Source organism: Siniperca chuatsi, linkage group LG10 (genome assembly GCF_020085105.1).
Source record: "Siniperca chuatsi isolate FFG_IHB_CAS linkage group LG10, ASM2008510v1, whole genome shotgun sequence".
Lineage (NCBI taxonomy): Eukaryota > Metazoa > Chordata > Actinopteri > Centrarchiformes > Sinipercidae > Siniperca > Siniperca chuatsi.
The window spans coordinates 29,101,109-29,125,247 of NC_058051.1; the positions used below are offsets into that span (position 1 = coordinate 29,101,109).

General features: G+C 39.7%; 1 protein-coding gene across 17 annotated transcripts in view; it reads left to right on the forward strand.

Moving 5' to 3' along the window:
* The first annotated feature begins 617 nt into the window (after positions 1 to 617).
* The window catches only part of tpd52l2b (tpd52 like 2b), a 32,310-nt gene continuing 8,788 nt past the window's right edge, over positions 618 to 24,139 (forward strand). For 4 of the 17 annotated variants that reach the window (XM_044210160.1, XM_044210161.1, XM_044210162.1 and 1 more), the window contains exons 1-6: positions 621 to 876; positions 4,403 to 4,560; positions 5,585 to 5,733; positions 8,941 to 9,000; positions 18,144 to 18,191; positions 22,498 to 22,599. In XM_044210160.1, the coding sequence (XP_044066095.1) occupies positions 858 to 876; positions 4,403 to 4,560; positions 5,585 to 5,733; positions 8,941 to 9,000; positions 18,144 to 18,191; positions 22,498 to 22,599 (536 nt within the window). In that variant the 5' untranslated portion in view covers positions 621 to 857. Of the gene's footprint in view, positions 877 to 4,402; positions 4,561 to 5,584; positions 5,734 to 8,940; positions 9,001 to 18,143; positions 18,192 to 22,497; positions 22,600 to 24,139 lie in introns of all 17 variants that reach the window. The other 13 variants (XM_044210164.1, XM_044210165.1, XM_044210169.1 and 10 more) reach the window with 8 other exon arrangements.

Consider the following 24,139-nt stretch of genomic DNA (forward strand, 5'->3'; position numbering starts at 1 on the left):
TTAGGCATATATATATATATATATATATATATATATATATATATGACAAACTTACACAACACACTTTCATACATGCACACAAACACGTACAATACTCCCACTAAAAAAAACAACTAAAAATCAGATTCAGATCATAGCATCTGTTTGACATGTCTTGTGTTAATGTCTGTATATTTTGTTAATGTCACACTGAGAAAACAAAACAGAAAAACAAACTAACTAACTAACCAGTAGTGCATAAAGTACCTAAAACTGGCTACACACTGACAAATTACAACATTAAGCAATATCCAATAATACAATGTATTCTTAGTAATATAACACTCTGAAATGAGTGCATTACTTTTACATTTTGCTGATAATACTTTTACTTAAGTAACATTTTGAATGCACTTTTAGACTATGGTATTTGTACTCTTAGTAAAGGATCTGAATACTTTTTGTATATGTTCAATCAGAAAGTACCAAGATGTTTTTGGTGATGCCGTATCTGAGGATTTATTTACAGTTTATGGAGGTAAAACTACTTCTACCATCATCATCATCATCATCACATGGCGGAAGTAGCACGTAACCTTTATTTTGAAATTCCTCGCCGGACGTGCCTGTGTCATTGCCGTTGGCGTCACAGAGAGCCGTTTAAGCTGAGCTGGCTGTTGGGCTGTTTTGGGTTGGAGCGACCAGGCTGTTCCTGTCGACGACTTTCTCTGAGTGGGAGCAGTCGCTAAAACCAGGACGATTTCTACACAGCAACTGTACCAGTCTGCTATCCACATTTCACACCAGTCGAGTTTAACTTTTAACCAAAAAAACAAAAAAACAAAAACAAGGAGTTCCAGCTCTGTCAACTCGTCGCCATGGACCCCGCCAGTCAAGGTAACGTTAATTGTTAGCTTAGCGGGCAAGTCAGCTAGCGTGTAGCTTAGCTAGCTTAGTCAAACATTAGGTTTGCTAACCAGACAGCAAACGTTTGTAAGAGATTAATCTACCGTAAAGTAGCCAGCAAATTTATGTTTTAGTTAGTTGTTGTTTTTTTGAAAGTTTGATTTGTTAAGACGGAATAAATCTTAATAAGTGAGCAGTCGTGAGGACAGGACGGGCCCGCTGGTAAATGACAGGGACAGGAGCAGTAAGTGAAGAGGGGAAAGGAAGGAGGATCGTGTTACTAAAGCCGCCAACTTCCCAACACAATTTCGGTCGACATTTAATTCAGTTAAGAAGTAGAATAGTGTCATCTTTTGTGTGAGACGTTTTCCCAAACCCGTCAATTCTCAACGAGCCGAGCTTTAATGCTTGTAAACAAAAGGACTGACGTTAGCTAAATCGAGTGATAGCAGTTTGGTTTTGGTGGCTTCCCAAAACGCCAACTTTGCCTCTTATTTACCTGAATGCATACTGGTCAGTCTAGTCCATCTTAATCTCGCTTTGTTAGGTGACAACAGCCAGATTTGCTGACTAACTGAGCACTGCTAACAGCCGTGTTGCTAGCGTGCTGTGGCTGCTGCTTTATCCTGGTCACTACTGACTGTATTGATAGATATTGACCAGTAAGCTGCCTCTGATAGATCAAATCTAAGTGGTTAAAGAAGTACAAACTTCACCAAACACATACTGATGGTTCTGCTTTATTTAGTAAACAAATATGCAGTAATAGGGGAAGAATAGAGCAAAACTTTGAGTAGGCATTATCGCTAACAGTGTATGTAATTTTATATTGTGATCTTGACATATGTTGTTATTGTGATGTAGATAACTTTATTGAAATTCAATTGAGAAAGTGTTTAGATAGTTAACCCTGTTTTTGCCTGTCAAATCAAGGTGTTTTCAACACATTTTATCCGTAAATCCAACATTACCGTAAAGCAGTCCTGTTCATTAATGTGCAGCAGAGTTATTAAAAGGATAGACTCCTCAGTCCAAACAGTGTGGCAAAATGTCTTACTGACAAAAGAGAGACACATGGTAGTCAAATTTCTCTGTCATATCGCCCCAAGGCTAAGCTAGACAAATAAAACCCTGAGGCTTTTATTCCTCAAAACCCTACAGTATTTGATCTGACCTGTGGGTACGGTAGGGTTGCTGACATAAAACAAACATCTGGAAATTGTATAATTTAACTGTACAGCGAATTTAATGGCTGTAAATAAGCAGCATTGAAGCTGAGACAGTATTACAATAACCATGTTAATTTTTCATTCGTTATCTCCAGGTCACTATGGCTACAGAAGCCCTTCGGGGATGTCCTAATGAGACTTCCAGGGCTGTGTCCTGTGGTCTGTAATAATGAGTGGCCATGATAGACATGCCATGTTGTGTAAAGGCTTCCTGTGCCTCAGGATGAGCTCTTTTTAGGAAGTGATTAAGGTTGCCTACATTTGTCTTTCTTCGAGTATGACATGCTGGAGTGATCTAGGTCATGTCTGTCCAAATAAAATCCAGCTACTGCTGTTTCTTAAATGATGCTGATGATTTTTGGCAAAGCATTGATGCATTCTCACACGACACTGCTGTCAGTATTTTTATTTATTTATTTTTTAAGTAAAACTCCACCCTAAAAGAATAACATTAACAGGTGTCTGTGATGTGCCTTTGCTGTTTTGGGGGTCCATTTTAATGCGTGGTGATAATTATTTTAGTATTCCTGTGAATAATCGGTCCAAACCCAGTCAGGAAAAGAATCCCGCAATCCCAAAAACACCAACAATAGATGTCCGATTTGGTGTCAGTTTAAATCAAAGAGTGAGGACTTCTTTATAGAGCTGTATCATACAGGGAGAGGTTCATCATAGAAGTACCACAGAGACTAATTTCTACATCCATATCAGCAGGAAATAGACCAGGATGCAATGCAGCAGCAAGGTTGGGTTTTTAATAAGTAAGGGGTGTGGCTGTGATCGCTTGTTGGACCGCTAGTTAAAAAGTCAGATGAAGCAATTTACGACCTATATGAGCAACTTAACCTGACTCTGGGTGTTGTTAGAAAGCATTCTGGGAAGTGTAGGAAATGACAACACAAAATATGACAGCTGAAGAATATCTGAGATTGAAGGTTTCCTGTATAAGTCTAAATCCCAGGAAGAAATAATTATTATTTTGGTAGTCATCCCCTTCTCCGTTCTCCCGTGAGCCGTATCGTCTCTTTTTAACCTCGCTGCTGTTATTTCTGTGGTGCCGGTCTGAATCAATATACCTTGAGGGTGGAGCGTCCTATCTCTCGCCAGCTTGTATGCGGATGTTATTGCTGAGACTCTGGATCACGACGTCACCAGTGTTACCTGTGGATAATGCTAATCTTTGTCCTTTGCAACACTGTTATGTGTTTGTCCTGCTGTTGTCTGATGTGTTGTGCAATCAGTAGTTTTAGGTGTGGATACTGCACTGTGAATCGGGGAATAATGACGGACTCAATGTTGTATTTAGAACTTCTTTCGTGCTTAAAAAAAGTTCAGATTTCAGTGTAAGATGCTAAAAGTGTTCCTTTAAATCAGTGAGACTGAGGTCGACAGCCCTACACTCCACAACATGGCCTGTTCGCTGGTGTGTTCGTAAGCAATGCGAGGTGTGAGTTTAACTTGCATAATAAGTTCGCCCACTGAAATAAACACTGTTCGAATGTTTAACTGAGTCTGTTTTTACCCAGTGTTGCAGGCTTTGGCTCCAGGTTATTTATTTTTTTCTTGTTGTGTCCTCCATGCCAGCTCTGACTGTGCCGAGCTCCTGTAGCTGCCAAAATTATGACGGTGTCCTCAGGTGAATGATGCAAGATGAACTCATTGTCATAGAAATGCTGACAGCGGCTGATTTCAGTCATCAAACTGCTGTCGACTATCGCTGGATAAATTAAAGTTTACACGAGAATAGATTATGGCTGTGTTTTGTTCTGTTTTTTTTTTTTTTTTTTAATGGTTTCTTCCTCCTTTTGTTTGTATTCATTATTTCTGGTCCACATGACCGCAGAGTTCCTGTTTACAGAAAGTGAAAGGTTCAATGCATCTCAGACTGAAGGGTCTTAAGTTACTCTCCCAGAGTGCAGTGCAACTCCTAGCTCCGCTAATTGCCACTTTCTCTTCCTGTCGGCTATCTCTCGCTGGCAACACTAGCCTTTTCCTGGCCTCGGTTTCTGTCTGTTTGTGTTTGTGTTTGTGTGTGTGTGTGTGTGTGTGTGTGTGTGTGTGTGTGTTTGTGTGTGTGTGTGTGTGTGTGTGTGTGTGTGTGTGTGTAATAGATACTGAGAGGGGGATCATCTCAGTAAACCACTCTTGGCTTTTAACACTTTAACTGATCTAATTGTGTATATGTTTACCCTCCTCCATTTCACTCTCCCATTAACTTCTTCTGTCCTTCACCATGTCTTCTTCCTATTCTTCTCCTTCCTGTATCTTTCTCTCTCCTGCCGCTCCAGATATCAACCTGAACTCTCCTAACAAGGGTCTTGTTGTTGAGCCTTCAGACAGCCTGTCCGACGTGCCGGTGGAGGGAGCGGTGGGGAACTCAGCCAACCCTCTTCCACCCGGCCTGACGGAGGAAGAGGCTGAGGAGCTCCGCACTGAGCTCACTAAGGTAGTGCCCAGATGTTCCAAAATCACCAGGTGTTTACATGTAGCTATAGGCTCCAATAGCCATGTGTGTTTTGTGGGTGGAGTAGAAAAGTACCTGTACAGTGGAATCAGAGCTTAAGCTTTTATTACTGACGTTTTGACCCAACACAGGTCGGGTCTGAGAAAACCTGTGTTGGGTTGAATAAAAGCTTAAGGGAGCTCCCTTTCTGTTGTTTATGTTGTTTTTATTATATACATGTAACTACCTGATTTCCAAAGAGTTACAGTACAAATGTCAAGATTTGATTGCTTTCCTCTGTTTCATGTGCTATAATTTTAATCACAACCTTTGCATTTAGTTCCCTGATAGATATGTGTGGCTGCTAGATAGACTAAGCAAGCAACTTTAAGTTGTCACTGGGAACTTTTAAATCCCGGCTAAAGACCCACCTTTTAAACAATTACATTTGACTCCCCTTAATTATTAAAAAGATTATTTTAATTTGGTCTGTTACAGTTATTAACCTATTTATTTTTGTTTTAATCCTAACCCTCTCTGGCTTTGCTAACTGGAAAACTTAATGGAACAAAGCGCTCATTAATGGTATTAGCTGAACTTGTGCTTTTCCTGCGATGACAAGTCAAAATGTCTGTTGTGAAAAAGGCCTGTTGTTTAATCAAAAATACACACATTGGTTGTGTTTTCTTGGCCTCTCTCTAGCTTTGCAGGAAATAAATAGATTTCAACACAGTAGATACTTCTGTAGAGTCGGAGCTATGGCATCCTGACAATATGAGACCATGGAATTGATCATAGAAGAAGGAAATGAGCACTGGGAGTCAAGACGTTTGCAAACATGACTCAGAGTAGAGAGGTGATTTGAATTTGATCCTGCAGTGGATGATGGGAAGTACCTTTGTGTTCCTCAGTGAAATACAAATATATAAATCTAGAAAAGAGAAAAGACCTGTGTCCAGGTAGAGCACCATGAATGAAGAGGAAACCCCAGACTTAACCCTTTCTGGTGGGCCTGTTGTGTTTTTAGGTGGAGGAGGAGATCAACACCCTGCGTCAGGTTTTGTCAGCCAAAGAGAGGCACTCCGCCGAGCTGAAGAGGAAACTTGGCCTCAGCCCGCTCACTGAACTCAAGCAGAACCTCACCAAGAGCTGGCAAGACGTACAGACCTCCAACGCGTATGTATTAATCAGACTGGATCATTTAAAGAAAACAGATGAGACAGACATTCACTTGAAGTCCCTCAGATATTATATTCTTGGAGAGAGAGATACACTGCCAACCTGGGCTAAATCAACTTGGGCTAAATCAAGGCTCCTCACTTTGTTTTTGAATGTCCAATCACATAGTCGATGATTTGTGCAGCTTCCGACTTAGCTTCTGTTCCACTAGCTTTCTCAGTGGATTTTCTCTCTCTGAAAATCTGAAACATAATCAAATTCGTATTTACTTCTGTACTAAACAAACATTTGGTCTTTTTGTTGCTTGAGCACCTAGTTGGCTGGTGAAGTAGCAGCAGCAGCACACTCTTCCTAAAAGCTACTGTTGTGAACAGTAAGATTTGGGCATCTTGCTATTTTAACCAAGATAAAATTTGTTAGCATTTGAAAACTACAGCTCCTGCTCTGCGTTAGTCTGGGTATGTTGCTTCAGGTACCAGAAGATAAAATACAATCCAGGAAGTCTCGCTAATGTAATAGATTCATGACTTTGAAGATTTGTCAGACACCAAAACATGGCACTGCTGTTTTATAGTCCTATGAAAAAGGACTTTACAGCTCCGGATAGTTATCAAGGCGACAATCATTTTATCCATCGTTTTGGAGAAGTAAACAGTAAAATTACAGCGTTCGTGTAAAAAAGTTTTCTTCAGGAATGTGCCCTTGCAGGTACAGTGTGTTGTCAGATGACATAGCATTGGTTCAACCCAACAGCCCTTCTTATTTTTATTTATTTATTAAATTTTTTGTTGCTGGATTTGTCTGTGGCCTCATTGAAATGAATGAGGGGGTTGCGTTTTTTTATTTTTTTTTTTATTTTTTGTCTGAATGTCTGCCTGAACACAGCCTTAGCCACAGCAGTGCAATGTAGTTTTTGAATGTTAAAGACGTAATTGATGTTTTATCTTGGTAAAAAGATGAGGGGCTCTAATTGTACTAATACAGTAGTATATGCCACTTTAGGATATGGACAGTATCATGTTTTGGCTTTTTGGAAAGACCAACAAAACAAAAACAATATCTATGGGGGAAAATGCATTGTCTGGTGGAACCGAGGCTACCTTTTTTTTTTTTTTTAAAAAAAAACAAAACAAAAACAAAAAAAAAGGTGCATTTAAAGAGAATCACCCCATATGCATTCATTAAAGAAAGCCCAGTTTGGCTTTAAGAAGTTACCAAGATTGCAGTTGTAGAAATCACAACCTTCTAAAATACATCACCTACATTTTTTTTAAAACAGTTTTAAAACAAATTTGACCCCAAATGACTTTGAGCACAGTCCAGTGAGATGACACTGCCTGCAATTGTTCTCTGATGGTAACCGTGTTATCAGAAAGAGCCAGTCACAAAATGACTCATCCTGTGGTGAATCATCCGGCTGTCTGAAGCCTTTAGATTATTTTCTGCAGAGGTTTACATTTTACAGGATGAATGCAAACCAACAGATGAAACCGAGGCGGCTTCCCTTGACTTCAACAGAGGCGAAGGTGCTGCTTTATTAGATATTATAATAATAATAATAATAATAATAATAATAATAATAATAATGTTTTTAAAGATACTGTGATCACGATTGTTAATCAAGCTAGTCACAGTTGGGGAACAAATATTTATCTGCAGTTTTTCATCTTGTAGTACCACTTTTGCCAAACTCAGCAGGTGCTCTGTTTGAAATGAAATGCTTTAACATCGTCAGATTTTTGCCAGTTAATTTTAGTCACTAAAATGGGAAGATATGATTACACGTGATTGATTGAGCAGCCGTAGTTATTAACCTCAGCAGGAGGTGCTCGCACAGGGGAAAGATGGTTTGAAGAATCTTAATGAGCACACAACAAACTTCTCGGTAAAATTATACTGCAGAAACTCATTGAGTTTTTCCAGGAAAAAGAAATCATTACTGTCCTCCATCTTAACTCATTATGAAGATGAAACCATCTATCTGTTCACAGAGATTCATAAAGTGTCTCTTAACCCTTTTATTTTATCTATCTTGACATTTTAAGTTTCCTCAATTAGGAAACAATTTCAACAATTCACATTTTTCATTTCATTTGGTGTTTATGCAAACTATTAGATGGGTATTTTATCTGTTTTATAGTCTTTATTAGTACTTTATTGAATATAATGTCTACCCTCATTAATCAGGATTTAACAGGTTTGTCTGACTCTTGAATAATGTTTGCTCTGGCTTAACTAACTCCTCTCATAATATCTAAGGAATACAGGACAAATGACTCCTCAAATTCATTACACATTGATAATAATTTGAAGAGATTTAAACTATCCACTTTAATATCCACCTACAGTATACTTAATCATCTAAATCAATCACATGTGGTGCCCTAATTCCTGAGATCCTGAGTTTTCCTAAGCTAATAGGTTAATATACACTTTCATATCCCAGTCAGGAATATCTCTGTGTATACACCAACAAAATATCCTAAATATTACCTTGGAAATGCATTTTACAACAAATGGCAGAACCCAACAGTCTAACAGAAAAAGGTCTTGACCTGCTGCCATCAAGATGAATGTCAACACAGTACAGTACACTTTACCCAGCTAAAAACTGAATGCTCCAGTATCTTAAATATTATTGGAACATTCATTGGCATGTAAAAGCTCCTGTTATTACCATTTGATCACCGTGAAACTGTTCCGTACCTGTCACGGTCACGCATTTGCAAATTTTATGCTGCCATTGTCGCCGGAGGACGTGATTATTGCTCTAGCAAGTCAGGAGAAACAAGGGAGATAATTTTAATCCTCGAATGTCCGATCAGATCTGAGATTGTTCCATTTAAGGCTTCAGTGCCGTCCTCGATTATTCATCCTTAAAGGTGTTTTTTCACTTGCACAACATGAACTTGATTTGTACTCATTTCTTGGTGATTAAAGATGCTAGCTCTTTGCTCCGGGAACACAGGCTTAAAAAAACGTAAACGTGAATCCCTGACAGCCTGCATTTTGACCTTCACTAATGACAGCAAGTTTTTTTTAAAGGACAATTACATGATTTATTCACATTATTAAGACCATGTTTCATCAGTAACTTAATTGCAAACAACCACATTTTCCAACCCTGGCTTCCTCTTCGAGCCAGCCTGCTTTGAGTCCTTGCTGAGCCTCTACAGTGTAACACCTTCATGTCTCTGTTTCTAGCTATGTGAAAACCACTGAGAAACTGGGCGAGTGGAATGAGAGAGTTACCAGTTCGGATCTGTGAGTCCATGCACTGTTTGCTGCTCGCTTGCCGGTGATGTCTGGGAGCTTCTGCTGTGTTTGCTCTCTCACGCTCTGACTTTTACTCGCTCAAACACTCTCGATCCTTTTCCGTTCTCACCTCCTAACCGTGTTTGATAACACTCACATTTCAACAGTTGGTGTTTAACTTTGTGTCTGTTAGGAGGACTAACATTTATCTGTAGTCTGGTTATTCTTTTTGCTCATGTTGAAATGGATGCGTCCAAGTGAGTGTGCATTAATCTGCTGAACTTTATTGAAGAAAGTGAATTGTTTTCTATTTCAGGTGTGATTGTGAGTTTCACAATGCAGAATTTAGCTCAGTTTAGCAGTATTTCCTGTAATTGTAATAATGTCTTAGGAACATTTTGGTAGTTGATGGATTTGCTAGTTTGTTAGCAAGTGTCTTTGTCCCTTTTTTAGGTTACATAACTGATTCACCCGAATCTGTGTTTGTCCGCTGTGGCCTCACCTTTTTAGTGTTTTGATAATCGGATAGTTTTAAGGTGGTGCTGTAGGTTGAAGTGTTTGGAACTTAGATAATACCAATCACTTTCACTTTATAAATATCAGTCTCTGTTTATTTATATTTCTCAACTATTAGGTTTCTTTCTTTTTCTTCAGTTTTCTGTCTCTACCGCCCTCCTATCAGTATCATCCATCTGTTTTTTTACTTCCTCTCCCAGAGGTCAGGTGTCTCCTCTGCCATCAGGAAGTGATGACACATGTCCTCCTCTCTACTTCCTCTCTGAATCAACATTCTTCCATGTTTTTAAGCTTTCTCAGACGCTTCCTCTCTGCTTTTATTACCAGTGGCCACGCAGCTGAAAACAGACACTGTTGTCTCATTCTGCATTTGAGTTTGGTACACAAAAAGAGAAAATCACAGGGATGTTTTCTTAGCTATGAGATGACGGTAGGAGTTTTGTGTAGAGAGAGGTGAAGAATTAAAAGTAAAGCCTTTGTTGTAGTATAATCAGGCCACCCAGTGGTTATTGTCTTGATTTGTCTGGCAGTCTTTTTAACATCAGTCATCAAGAAAGACTGTTTCATTCTGTTGTATCCGTTTACCTAGATTCCCCAAATTGACCATTTATGTGTCGAGAATCAGACTCCATTAAGCCACACACTGGAAACGGTTGACCATTGCATAATGATTTCAGCCTGAGGGCTGATTGGCTAAATAAAATCAATTGGCACACAATGGAAAAACAGAAATCATGTAATGATATACAGTGTTTCCCACACATATACTTTACTTCGGCGGGCCGCCCAGGTATATTAACGGCCGCCAAAGTATATTTGGCGACCCATTTTATCATTTATATATTTTTTTATCTTTATTTTTGTATCTGTCCGAGAGAACGACCCCGCGATCGATTAACTAGTGGACAATCTCCCCCTGCGGTCTACTGACAATCGCACATGCTCTGCAGAGAAGCATACGGAGAGAGTCTCCTGTTTAATGTAGTCCTACTTATGCCGTTGTTTTGTAAAAGCTAGAAAGTGCACCTGTCTGTGCTGTCTTTCAGTACCACGTTGGTTTTGATCATTTTGAAAGGCTACGTCATTAACAACAAGCTTCCTCCACACGCGGCTCAGCTGCTGCTGTGAAAACGGGGTCGCGGGTGAAAAAATCCAAAAATTGTGTTGTTGTTTGCTTTGGGCGACTTTATAAAACACACTGCTGGCGAAGAAAGTCAACAGCGCAGACAGATAAAGGGAGAGAGAAACAGAAAGAGGCGGGGCGAGCAGGTGTGTGTGTGTGTGTGTGTGCAGTAAGAGACAGGTGTGTGTTTGGGAACTGGAGGGAAAGCAAGGTGAGCAGATTGAAGTAGTTTGTGAGTAAACACTCAAATAAGGTGGAATTAAGTAGAAATAAAATGGTGAAATAAGAATAACCTACTAGAAATAGGGTAATGTATTCTTCTATATATAATATTTTCAATAGACACAGTTACACTCATTCTGTGGGAATCACTGATATAATAACCAGTGTTCAGCTGATGCCAGTTAGAAATTAGCCATGTTCATGGACTGATTATCAGACAATGGGCCCCTGGGCACAGACCTGTAAAAGGCCCCCCACCTTGTGATGCTTATGGTTGTTTTGTATCTTTTCAGTGAAATATTGCAGGTTAACTCTAACCCTAAAGTGCTGATGTTGGTTGAAAACTGAACCTGAACTTCAGTGTTTTGTTCATGTTGTAGGTAAACTGTCGAACTCCTTTTCAAAGCCTCCAGCCGCCGCAGAGCCACACTGAATATTTTACAAAATACTATACATTAAATTAATTATTATAGAAAATCTGTGGTGCAGTTTGTATTTTCTTGAAGTAGCGGTATTCTGCTATCAAACATATTAACACAATCATTGTAGCTTAGGGATGCACTGTGCAGCTGTATTATGTAGGAAATAAATCCAAAATAAAGGTTAATGAAAACAAATCAAACTTGGTATGGACAGATACTCAATATTATAGGATCTGGAGCAAAAAATGGGTTCTGGACACCCCTATTTTTGACTGAGCTCTTCGGTATACAAAGAGAAATTATGATAATGACAGCTATGTTAATGATTTAACACAACCGAATCTATAATGTGTAGAAATACTGTGAAAAATTAGGGCTTCCTCCTCATTAGTAATAGGTCTTTCCATATTGGCATCAATAATGCAATTTTGCAGGTTATAAGTGAAGCAGTTTGCACAAAGTAAACAAAGAAAATTAGCTTCATATTTATATACGGCTTCCTGACTGACATTAACAGAAGGGGAACTCATTTTTCTATGTGTGTCTGACCTTTTCGTAAACTATCTGAGGTGGTGAAGTTTCCCCAGGAGTTGGTTTGAGGTGGAGATTTTTAAGATGGTTCTGTACTGCTGCTGAAAGAATCCAGACTCTCTAGTCTGCAAGAAAAACATTCAATCAGTGAGTTTTCTGCCCGTTTCCACCGAGCTGCTGTTGTGAGGTCTGAAGCTAATGGAATTTTCCATGTGGCTGCTTCTGAAATGAACTGGATTGGCAAGCTCACTCAGCTAGCCTAACCTGACAGGGTGATGCTGCTGACGCTGTTCTTGACTTTTACACACACACACACACACACACACACACACACACACACACACATGCACACATTCACAAACAGTGGCAGGTGCACGGCTCTTGGTTTGTAGTGTTTGTTCTTCATTCGCATACAGAAATAGACATACATGTCTGCTCTTACATTTCTCACACTCTCCGTCTTGGATTTTCAGTTATGTGTTCACCCACACAGCCAGAATAATTGTGGATTATTACACATATTTGCCTAGAAAGGCAGAGACACAAGCAGGCAGGCGCATTATTCTTGGTTTAGGCCTACACAGAGACACACGCTCACAATGCCAAGTACAGTACATGGAAAGTGTGTGTTTGTATCTCTTAGCCACACATGCGTGCGCCCTGGTCGTGCCTGGCGACCAGACAGGCAGCTCAGACTTGCTGCTGCAGGAACAAGTGGGAGGAGAGGAAAGGAATGTGAGAGAAAGAGATGGAGGGAGGGAGGGAGGGAGGGGAAGAGAAAGAGACGGTGTTTTACTTAGTCACATGACGAGAGAGAGAGAGAGAGAGAGAGAGAGAGAGAGAGAGAGAGAGAGAGAGAGAGAGAGAGAGAGAGAGCACACAGAGGCGAGAGAGAGATCTAAACAAAGAAGTAAATGGGTTATGAATTATGAATATGTTGGAGACACAAAGACTCGGAGTGGGTTGCCATGAAAACTGGAGTGGGTGGAGAAAGTCAGCTGCTGTACTCAATTTTCAGCTCAGTTAAATGTGTTTTATTAGCATAACAGTAAAAATCAAACAGCATTTTTTGCCACTCAATGTAAGGGGAAATCAATACGAATTTCAGAAAGTAAGTCTCACTACCTTTCCTATAGTCATGTGTGTGATTCTCTTTCTCAAAATAAATCCTTGACAAAGAAAAACTTCTACACACAAACATCCAAATGTAAAGGAGACCCAAAAAAAACCCTGTTTCTATTCGAATTATTGCGTTCTCTGCTGTGAAACAAATGCTGCAGTTAAACAGCGAAGTGGTGTGTGGACAGATCGTGTACTGGGACAAGGCTGGTGTCTATGAAGTCACTGTGCTGTACTGGAAGCAGCATTGTGCTGATGTAAGTCAGGATATAGAGACTGGCCTTGTTTGGAGCAGAGCTGTTTCCTGTTACTGTAATAGTATTGGGACCGGGTAAAAAATGCACCTAGGAATGCATCTGCTAGGACATCTTTTATTTTATTATTTGGCATGTTAAATGCCTTTTGTGGTATTTCGGTGTGCTGGTTTTTGCTCTGCGTTTACAATAATTTGTCAGTCAAACAGTATGTGCAGTACTTTTTTGGCTTTTCCTTTGGTGAAGTTTGAGTTTCTGTAGATGCCACTTTTTTGTTTCTTTCTACCCAACTCTTTTACTGTTAACCCTAAACAAACCTGTTGCTGCTGCTGGAAATGTAAAATGCATACCCTACCGTGTGCATGAAGGTGCAGTCACACTTGTCTGACGCACCAGTCTGCGAATAGTTGCTTTATCTCTCACTTATGACTGACAAATCTAAGAACAAGAATTTCCTGTTACGGTGCGAGCTCCAGGCGACTCGGGGAGATTCACAGGTCAGAGATTACCTTTTGACCTGAGAATCTGAGTGGTAAGGTACGGTCACGTTACACTTTCATCCTGCGAATCTATTAGCGCCATCTCCTGTTCACTTCTATTGAAGCCTGCACCAATACAAACATGCATTTCCTGTTTTGGTGCAACTTCCAGCAGGTTCTGGCAGTTCAGAGTTCACCTTTATTCTACTTTACAGTGGGGCACCGTCGGCCAATGGAAACACCGATACACTGTCTGGAAATGTAGACGTCATGTTTGTAGTGTGGGGCACCGTCGGCCAATGGAAACACCGATACACTGTCTGGAAATGTAGACGTCATGTTTGTAGTGTGTGCCCCGCCTTCATTAGTATAATCCTACACTACCAAGCTACAACTCGCTCTGATCAATATTAATTTATTGACCACCGTCAGAACCGACACATCGCATCCTTTTTCAGGATTGAATTTTGTTGAACGGAAGGTCTATGTGACTGTACCTGTAGGCCAATAGAAACGGTGTTACTACTAACACAGTACAAACTCGTTATGGCTGCAATAGCTCTGCTGAAGACTTTAGATTCAACTTTATTGTCAATACACACGTACAAGGCAACACAGTGCAGTTTAGGTCTAACCAGAAGTGCAATAAGCAAGTGCAGGATATAAAGTATGTGCAGGATAGAGCAATATTATGAAAATATAAGATATCTTTAATCTCGGTCTTGATCACATCCTTTTTCAGTTTGTAGTGCGAGGCGGTTTCACCAGACTGAAGGCAAATGAGACTATCTCTAGACTTACTTGACATTGGATGATTACTGCAACAAGCATAACTAAACTAATGCTGCAATTTAATTGAACTATTCGGATAACGTTTTTACTCAAAGATCATGGTGGTCAAAGAGGAATTTTGATATTTATGTTCCTGTTTATCAGACCTTTCAAGATCCTGTGACGCAGTCACAACCAATATTCAGATAACATGTTGTGCACAAACATGTTCACATTGCAGTATGTCAAAATATGCCTCTGGCATTCACTGACGTCTGCACACAAGCTGAAAGTTGCAATTTTACATCTCTGGAATGTGATTGAACCACTATCCTTCAGTGGGATATTCTCTTATGTAAAGCTGGCGATAAAATAATACTAATAATTAAGTTGTTTACACTGCTCGCCGTGTTGAGTGAGACATTCACAGTGTTGGGATCAGGAGTTTTTATAGTGCTCAAACATTCAGGGATCAAAGCCTCCACCAGGTGAATGTAAAGTTAGGTCTCCTTGAGTTGTGTGCTTCCTTATCTGCTCTGCTATTGTTTTACAGAGCAGTCAGTACAAACACACTTCCTCTCTTTTTCTAGATATTGTACAGGCAGGACTCTGTGTGTGTGTGTGTGTGTGTGTGTGTTAAAGTGTGTGTTTAAGCTTGCTTTGTCATTAATCATGAATAGGCGGTGCTATCTGGTGTTTGATCTATGAACCTGTTTGGTGGTTGAGAGTTGCTATGGGACTGTTTTTCCACACTAAAGCGTCAACTCTTTCAGCTTTTCCCCTAAGAGTGTGTTTCTGTGTCCCTTTGCCCTCACAGCTTCCTGTAGAGTTGACTGCTCTTTTATCACAATGACACACAATTAGCTGAACACAGTTTCTTGCAGTATTTAGTCAGGGATGTGCAGGGAAACCACTTCCTGCTATAAGCAAATACTGGTGTTAAGCTTAAGAAGGCAGTTTTATACAAATACGGGGAAGTTAGTCAGAAAATTGAATCCATTACTTAAAGTGGCAATCCTTTACGTTTCAGTCCTGGTTGATTTGGCGACACCTGTGGTTACTGGTGGTAACAGCAAATGTGGTTCAGTACTACAGGTCACGTAATTCTGGGGGCAGCAAAACAAACTATTGTCGGTTTAATAAAGAAGTCGGACAATAATTGCCCTTTTTCCATCATTCTGTGAGCAACCCTGATCTGATTTTATGCTGCACGTGGCGCGAGGCTGCGAACAGCAGGGCACAGTGAAAGGAGTTGGTTACCTGGCTGAGAAGTTGGAGGTGTGCAGCTTGCAGCTCTTCATCTAACAGCTCACTGTGGCTGCTCCTGACTCTTCCGTTACTCCCTGCAATATTTCAAACTGATCCGCTGTCAAAAAATGCAGTAAATGAGAGTTGTTTTGTAGATGCATTTTTGATGAATGATAGCGTTCAGTGTCAAGATCACTGATGCACAAACGCATTGCATTTCCTGCGACAACTTCAGAATAAAAGTCAACTTGTGTTTCACCATTTAAACGGTTTTAATTTGAAGCTGCAGCAGTAGGAAATGTTTGGTTTGCATTAGCAGTAAAATGATACAGCATTTTTCCCGGGAATGTCGCCGCAGATACCCAGTTCGTAATACTGCAAATGCAAGGGCTTTCATCAGTGGGCCATAGGCTCAATCACCATTGTGTTAACTCGTTTGGTGATAGATAGTAACTTAAGACATTTATTTAAATGAAAATCTTTGTGATTGCCATTTTATTACGTATTGCTCTCCCAAAACATTTAATGATTGCTTTATTTATTAATTAATGAGGTAAGTAATTACATTACTCATTTCTTTACATTTGCGATACTCAGTATAAGTCATACCAATCCTTAACCGTTATTGGTATCCTGTTCATAATCTGTCTCTATAATGCCGATTCAGTAAATTCAAAATAATGAGTAGATAATCCACCCTCAACTGCTTCTTTGTATTTTTGTAGCACCTGCACAGTGAGCACTCTGACAGCTCGGGTTGGGTACTGTTCACATTAGAACCGATTTGATACCTTTTTTCGGTACTTTACTCTCTCTGTAATAACAAAAATGTAATTTCAGTTGTAAAAAATAAGACTAAACTTCTCTCACTACCACAGTGCTTGCATACTGTAATATTTCCCTGTAACCATAGTAACTCACTGTCACTCCTGCCGTAACCATAGTAACTCACTAACTAACTTTCCTCCTATAAATCATCTCGCAGATTTATTGGGCGACCTCTTATGGGGATTCGATCCTTAGGTTGGGAACCATTGATTTAGATTATAAAGTTGAGTGCTAAAATAAAAAAAAGAGAGATTTAAAGGTGGGGATTCCGGAGAAATCCAGTACGACGACAAATACCATGATATAGAGCGAACAGCGACACAGCAAATAATATAGCGTTAGCTAGGTTGTGTATATATTGTATACCCCACCTTTTTAAGTTAAGCAAGAGTAGGCGATGATGGTAAACTCATGGGACAAAATGGTCTGGATTGAAATTCTTTTATCAATAACATAACAGAGAGAAGTGTACTTGATGCCATGTTACCGTATTGTAGTTATTTACTTCCTCAAAACTTCACCCTGTGATGTTAGGCTGAGGGAGGAACCACTGGTGTTTGTTATAGTAAGAAAATGTGATGTCGGGAAATTTTCCCACAGAGCTGGAGCTGAGAAGCCTGATCTAGACCAGCAACAGTCTGTTATCTTATCTAACAACCATGTTGACTTAGTTGAGTTTTGTGATGGTATATTTCACACGTTGCAGAGGAAGTGTTGTTTAGAGCACGTTTTGAGAACAGCTGATTTAATAAAATAACATTATTAGTGTCGTACTAATTCTGCTGCAAAGGAGAAAAATCAGATTCCATTATAGCAGACACACAGTTACACAGGTATTTAAGGAATATAGATGGGTCATTCCACACACTCTACATTTTAATATAATTTTTATGTAATTAGAAATAATGAAAATAAATCTAAACACATGTTGGGTTCATAAACCAGCATTATTCTTCTATAGTTTAGATAAACAAATGCTCTTTTTATTCTGGTGTGTAAACAGTTTCCCATCCCATTGACCTCATTTTGTGTGGGCCATATTCAGTATTCTGCAGTACAAAATCAAATTTCATATTAATTTTCTTTAACAATCCTCTTAACGTTTAATTAGATTTTGTTCTTCCCATTGAAATAATCTGTAACATATTACCTGCTGGAAAAAATATCATATATTTAATGATGAAAAAAGACTAGAAAATTATCATTTGACATCTAAGTGTTTGGTCGCATTACTCCTGTGATTTAAACGTTCCTCCTATTTAAACATTAAGAGGACTGTTAAAGAAAATTAATATGAAATTTGATTTTGTACTGCAGAATACTGAATATGACCCGTTGAAAGAGTTTCCCCTCGGGGATCAATAAAGTATTTCTGATTTTACATTGTGTTGTGTTTATGTTAACGCTGTAATTTCTCCAGGAAAAACCTTGCAGGCAGCAACTATGTCTGTTTTAAATGTTAAAATCCAGCTGCACATCCACTAAAACCTTCAAATCCAGCTAGTAAAAACAAACGTTTGGAGTTGTGTTTGAAGTTGGAAATCATAAATCTGTAGGAACTGTACCTCTATAACTCTTCTGTACTGTATTGTGAGTGTGTCTCTTCCCCTGTGTCATTATCCTGCTGTTGTGTCTTCAGATATCTGTCTGCCTCAGCCACTTTGGATGACATTGCCCGCTCTGAAGCGTGAGTTGACCCCTTTCTCTTTTGTGTTCTTGTTTTGCTTTAGTAGTTGAGCTAAGGTTTCTTTAAGTTTGGTTTTCTTTTTGGAGAGTTTTTTTTTTTTTTTTTGACTATCCACCCTTTTGCTTCTGTTTTCCTTTTGCTATTGTGATGGTGAGGGTGTTGTAGTATATTTGTATCTTTCTTTAGTTGTGTTAGTGGCTTTTGAATTTAGGAATGTTTCTCTGCTTTATGTCGGAAAAGACACCCAAACATGCTTTTAGTTATGTATTTTGTACTTTATTTTAGTTTTTAAGTAAGTACTGGATCCTTAGCTAAAATGATGAAATAGTATATACTTAAGCAAGTGTTCCTTTAGTGTGGAAGGTCAGCCATGTTAGTGGACACAGTTGTGTGCTTTGGTACTCAGCCACACCAACTTATCTCCAAAATTGTGTTTGCTCAACCTGTGTGAATCGGCTGCTGTGACTTGATGTGTGTTCGAGTGGCTCAGTTGATGATGATGTTGGCTTTTACCCAAGGTGTGTGTGTGTGTGTGTCTGTGCAAATAGCCAGTGAGGGAGTGTTTATTTCAGCCTGTTGGTAGCTTTTACCAGTTTGGATGTATTTGAGTGGGTGCTGATGTGCATATTTCTGAGCGATTTGTCTGTATGGGGCTATTTGTGTGTGTGTGTGTGTGTGTGTGTGTGTGTGTGCACGCACATACTAGCAGGTGTAGTTTGACCACACCTGCCGACCTTTTTAATCCCAGCCACCCTGCTGGATTCCTGTTGACAGGCCAACTTCCCTGGTATCCGTCCTAAAGGCATAGTTCAACATTTTGGGTAATACGCTTAGTAATACTGGCTTATGTATTAAGTATGAAGGTGGAGCTGGGAGGCAGTTAGCTTAGCTTAGCACAAGGACTGGAGAGAGCCAGGTTAGCTGTTTTTCCCATGCAACAACATTAAAACATGACTGAAATGTCATATTTTTGAGGACTTCATGTGGAAGACAGTTGAATATTATTGTGTTTGTTATGCAGATTTAAAAATTAAAAAAACACCAGTTATACCACACAACCAGCTTTATTACAGGAACTGAACAAAATTCTTTGAAGTTTGTGTTTTATCTGATACTTGTGTTTTATCAGAGTTTTAATCTTAAGTGTTATCAGTTAACCACCCTCAATTCCTGGCCTACAAAATACCAGCATTCGCTTGTGATGTTGACGGGTTAGTCGAACTTTTCACCCCACAGTCAAACAACAAATTAGCTTCACCGTTGTCTCTAAAACAGATGCCTGTGCACATGCGAGTAAACGCACCAACGCAAGTGCAGCGTTGTCTGGTTTTGGTTCTGACTGTAACAGCAATATTTTAATATCACTAATGCAACAAATATTAAAAATGTACTGGTAGAATCACGGATCCTGCTTTTGATTTCAAAATCGAAAAGTGGTTGCCACTGATGGCAACCAAATGCCAAGAATCGGTTGCCAATTTCTCAGACTGGTTGCCAATGGCAACCTGGTAACCGTTACTGCCGAGACCTTGCCTGTTTAGGCAGCCTCGAAGGAGCTTTAGGCCTTAAAATCTTGTCAGACAAGAGTAAAGACTGAAGGCAGACTGCAGACAACAGGCATGTACTAAAACCAAAGAGGGTCCATGGCAACAGTATCACAGATATACAGATATACTGTATTTCAGCTTGAATGAAAACAAATAATACACATAAAACTTGTTGCTGTCTTGATCATAACCTGAAGAAAATCTCCTTCAGGTGAAACACACCAGTCAGTTTTAAATGCTCAGAATGGGGATTGAAAGAAAAGATGCCTTGGACTCCATTTGGTTTTGTTTGCTCTGATTCAGAGTGTCTTAAAACTGAGCTCAAACAAAACATTACTACAAACAGAAGGGGCCAGAGTGGAGATACCAACAAGTGTAACAAATATCACTCTTCCCTTTAAACAGATCATTAATGGTTAATACATGAACATGTTTGTCTGCAACCCACGTTAATTTTTAACGTAAGACATCTAAATTAGAGATCTGAATACCTACATGCTGAGTTTTCTAGGCTTTATCTCAAGAAGTATTTGACAGCCGCCCACTAAGGTTTATGATCCGAGCTAAGATCCACCACACCCAGCCTGGTACACAAAACAGCTACTGCATTTGTCAAGCCACTGTTGTGAAACAGTTTTGAAATTCTCTCCAAGTTTATTTACTGATCTTTTACACAATAAGTAGCTCGAGTTGAAGGTGGACTGTTATTTCATCCGCTTAGTTTAGTCCTGTTAAAATATCCTTCCCCTCTCTTCAGTCTGAAAATGTTCCCTGTCCGAAATTGGTCTGAGGTGTATTTCCTAGAAGCTTGTTTGGAGCCATTTATTTGAACTCTTACTACTTTGGCTATGGGAGGAGATCTTGCACTACACGTCAGCTATACGCCAGTATCTGGCCCAACAATGACAATAAAGTCATTTTGTTGGTATTCTTAACAGTATTTTAGAGTTTGTCATTAACTGGAAAACGATTAAAAAAAAAAATGTTTATGACTCATCCTGCATTCAGGGGCGTATACTAATTTTGCCACCACTGAAACGCTTTTTCGCTTTCTTTCTTATGGCGCCGCCAAAGCGGAGTGTTTCTGGGGGCCGGTCCTCACTGATTGCTGTACAAAAACACAACTTTATAACTTTATATGATCCAGTTTCACCTAAATCAATGAATAATGTGGAGAAAGTATTTTATGATTTTCCTTCTGAAGTACTCTGGCTGCTCAGCTTCAACTCTAGGCGATTTACAGAGTTTCCTTTACTGTTGCTAAAGTAGCTAACCACTAATTGCTGTTAACTATATCTGCCGTTAGCGGGCAACGGAACTGGACTCAGCAGGCTCCCAGTGAACACGGCTGGACAGGGACCGAAGTCCTCCGAGTCCCACAGGGAATACAGTACCGATGTAATTTATGGATTTTTCTGATGGAAAAATAGCTTTACTTGTTTCTAAAGTAGCTAACCGCTAACTTCCGTAAGTTTGGTTAGCTGTGCGGCTAGCTGACTCAGCCCCGGGTGGGCAGGAGCCTACCTTGGTACTGTATTCCCTGTCTGGCCTCCGTCGGTCTTGAAGGGTGTGTTCAGTCCCGGTCCGGCTGTCTTCACTAGGAGCTCCCAGTCCAGGCTATTGCTGCATGGCGGGAGAGTTGGCGTAATGCACATTCACTGCTATTGGCTACTGTAAACGCCAATCGATATCCGCCACAAGTCCCTCCCTAGCTGCCTGTTTTTACAGGAAACACGTAAATATACGGAAGCAAATATCACTCCGCTAGCCATTTCATGGAGGCTAAATCATACTACCTGCCTCTCCCTCCTGCTCTGCAGTTGTTGTTGTTGTTGTTGCAGTGAACGTTGAGAAAAGGGGGAGAGCCACAGTCTAAGGGTGGTTTCAGAAAAAAGGTTATGTTGATAATTTCACTTAATATTGTTAAACGCATACAACACATTGCGATAGTTGCATTTTTATAATGTGCATCAAAAAATACTGTTTATATTGTTATACTTGAGATATAACCACACCCTAAGAGATGGGTTTGTCAGCTTGAGTGTTTTTGCCATCATGCACTCAAATAAACATTCACCACTCCTAAGCCCTTGGCTGCAGAGGGACATGCTGAATCATACCTGCCTTTTTAATACTGATGGGTTTCTCTGTGCTTCTGTACTTGGGGGTGTTTCCAGGGAATCATTTGGACTGTGTGCTTATATTAACTAACTCTTCTTAGATACAGTAGATGCTGAAAAAAGGAAGCTCTCTCTTCTGTTTGTTTTGTAAATTATCATAAGATGTCAAATTCAGGGTGACACCACAAATGTTGGTATGTTTTTAAAAAGGATTTAAAAAGCAAACAGAACAGGTAAACAGGAGGCTGGTGGATTTTTTTTTTTTTTTTTTGACGCCAGCCTTTTGGCACTTGGTTGCTGTGGCCTAAATTCCTGTGATGTCTGACTGTATTTCTGTGTGAATACTAACCATTGTGGGGTGGTGAATACTGCACTTCTTCATTTGTTGGGTGGAGCAGTAACTTAAATCACTGTTAGCTTTTGTGTTTGCTGTGGTCAAACGGTTTGGTCTAATTTACCCCTGTCTTTTTTTTTTTTTACCCTCCCTTGTTCGCCATCCCACATCTTTTCATTCCACTCCAACCATCTGTCCTACTTCCTCCTTTCTTTTCTCCATTGTTCCCTTTCCATTCCCCTGTTCCCACCTTCCCTCCCTCTCTCCCTCCATCCATCCCTCCTCCTCCTCTTTCCTCTCTGCAGATACAAGAAGACTCAGGAGACTCTTTCCCAGGCGGGACAGAAGACCAGTGCAGCTCTCACCACAGTGGGTACGGTCATCAGCAAGAGACTGGGCGACATGAGGTATGATGCAGCAGAGCCAAAATGGCCGAAGCTCTGACTAGGCTACGAGAACAAATGAGAGAGTGGACAGTGTTGAAACAGAAAGATCCCAAAACCAGGATGTCATACAACAGATCCCTGATATTCTGGTATATCTGGTGAACTTTTGAAAACGTAGCTAGATCAAATTCTGTCTACATAAGCAAACTAAATACAGTCCTTTTCGTGAACAGTTAACAAAAGCTGGTGACACATCAAACAGCTGGGGCTGGTATCTCGGTTTTGTTTGGGTTTTTGGAGTTTATGCATGTAAACCTCATATCCTCACTTTAGAAACCTGGATTAACCCAGTTTTGAGAAATATGCTAGCTGGGTTACTCCAAAACCATGATATTGAGGCATGTAAACACCTTATCCAGATTTCTGATCTTCCGTCTGCCACGAGCACAGATGCATCCTTAACTAGTAGTTAGTCAGTAAAACAAAAAATGTGATGATAAACGATATAATAAAGATACAGAGGGTGACAATATGGAGGATGTTTCATGGCATGCTGCTCTTCCATTACTGGTGATGAAGATGGAAAATAAAACAGCAGAGCAGTAAATGCACCTGTGTCAAGGCATCTTCAAATGTTAAAAATAACAGAGTAGCTGGATGTGACAAAGACAGAAACCTGGTTAATGTCAAAATCATGTATATAAGGACCTGAATAACCAGATCTTCCATGTGAACTTCATATCCCAAATATGATCAAAACCCGGATGAGGCTCATAACCAGAGTTCTGGTAATCAAAAACATACTTATCAGTTGGAGGCCAGCTGAATATTTGGTTACTGTGACTCTGTCCACTGCTCTTTTATTTCTTGTAGCACTGAATTTGTCTCATCGTGCTGTCCAGTGATCAGTTTTGTCTTCTCTCCTCTAACCTTAACTAGTTGTGCTTTAGATAATCTGCAGAACTGACTCTAACAGACCCTAGTGTTTATCTATTTAACAGCTTTATAGCCTGAAAAGTAATTTTACTAACTCAAGGGGTGGTTCAACATGATTTAATTAGTTTTCCATCTGTACAAAGTAAAGATGTGAATTGGTTGTTTTTTTTCCTTTTTAGAGATATAAGTCTTTTGGCATGAAAGAAATCCGTTAAATGAAGGCCCACTGGTGTGTCTTGGCAGTAAAATCCCAGCTGTTAAATTTAAATTTGAGCCACTTGAATATAAAATAGCGTCTTTAGTAAATTCAGTTTGTTTTAAAATTGTTGGACCATCCCTGTGATGTACTTACTTTTTCTTTTCATCCTGGAATCACACTTTGTAGCGTGTTTAGTTAGCGTCAAACTGTACAGACTTCTTTGCAATAATCCCTCAGGCCAGACGTACAGTACCAAACGCGAGAAAACGTTAGTAACAAGACATGGTTCAGATAAGCAACAAAACAGCAATTCATCGAGTGTGATTAAGGGGTGAGAAAGAGAAAACATTTAACTGTGGGGGAAAAAACAAATAGACTCAGTAAAGATGCACTAACCACTGACTCCTTCACATCTAACTTCTCTGA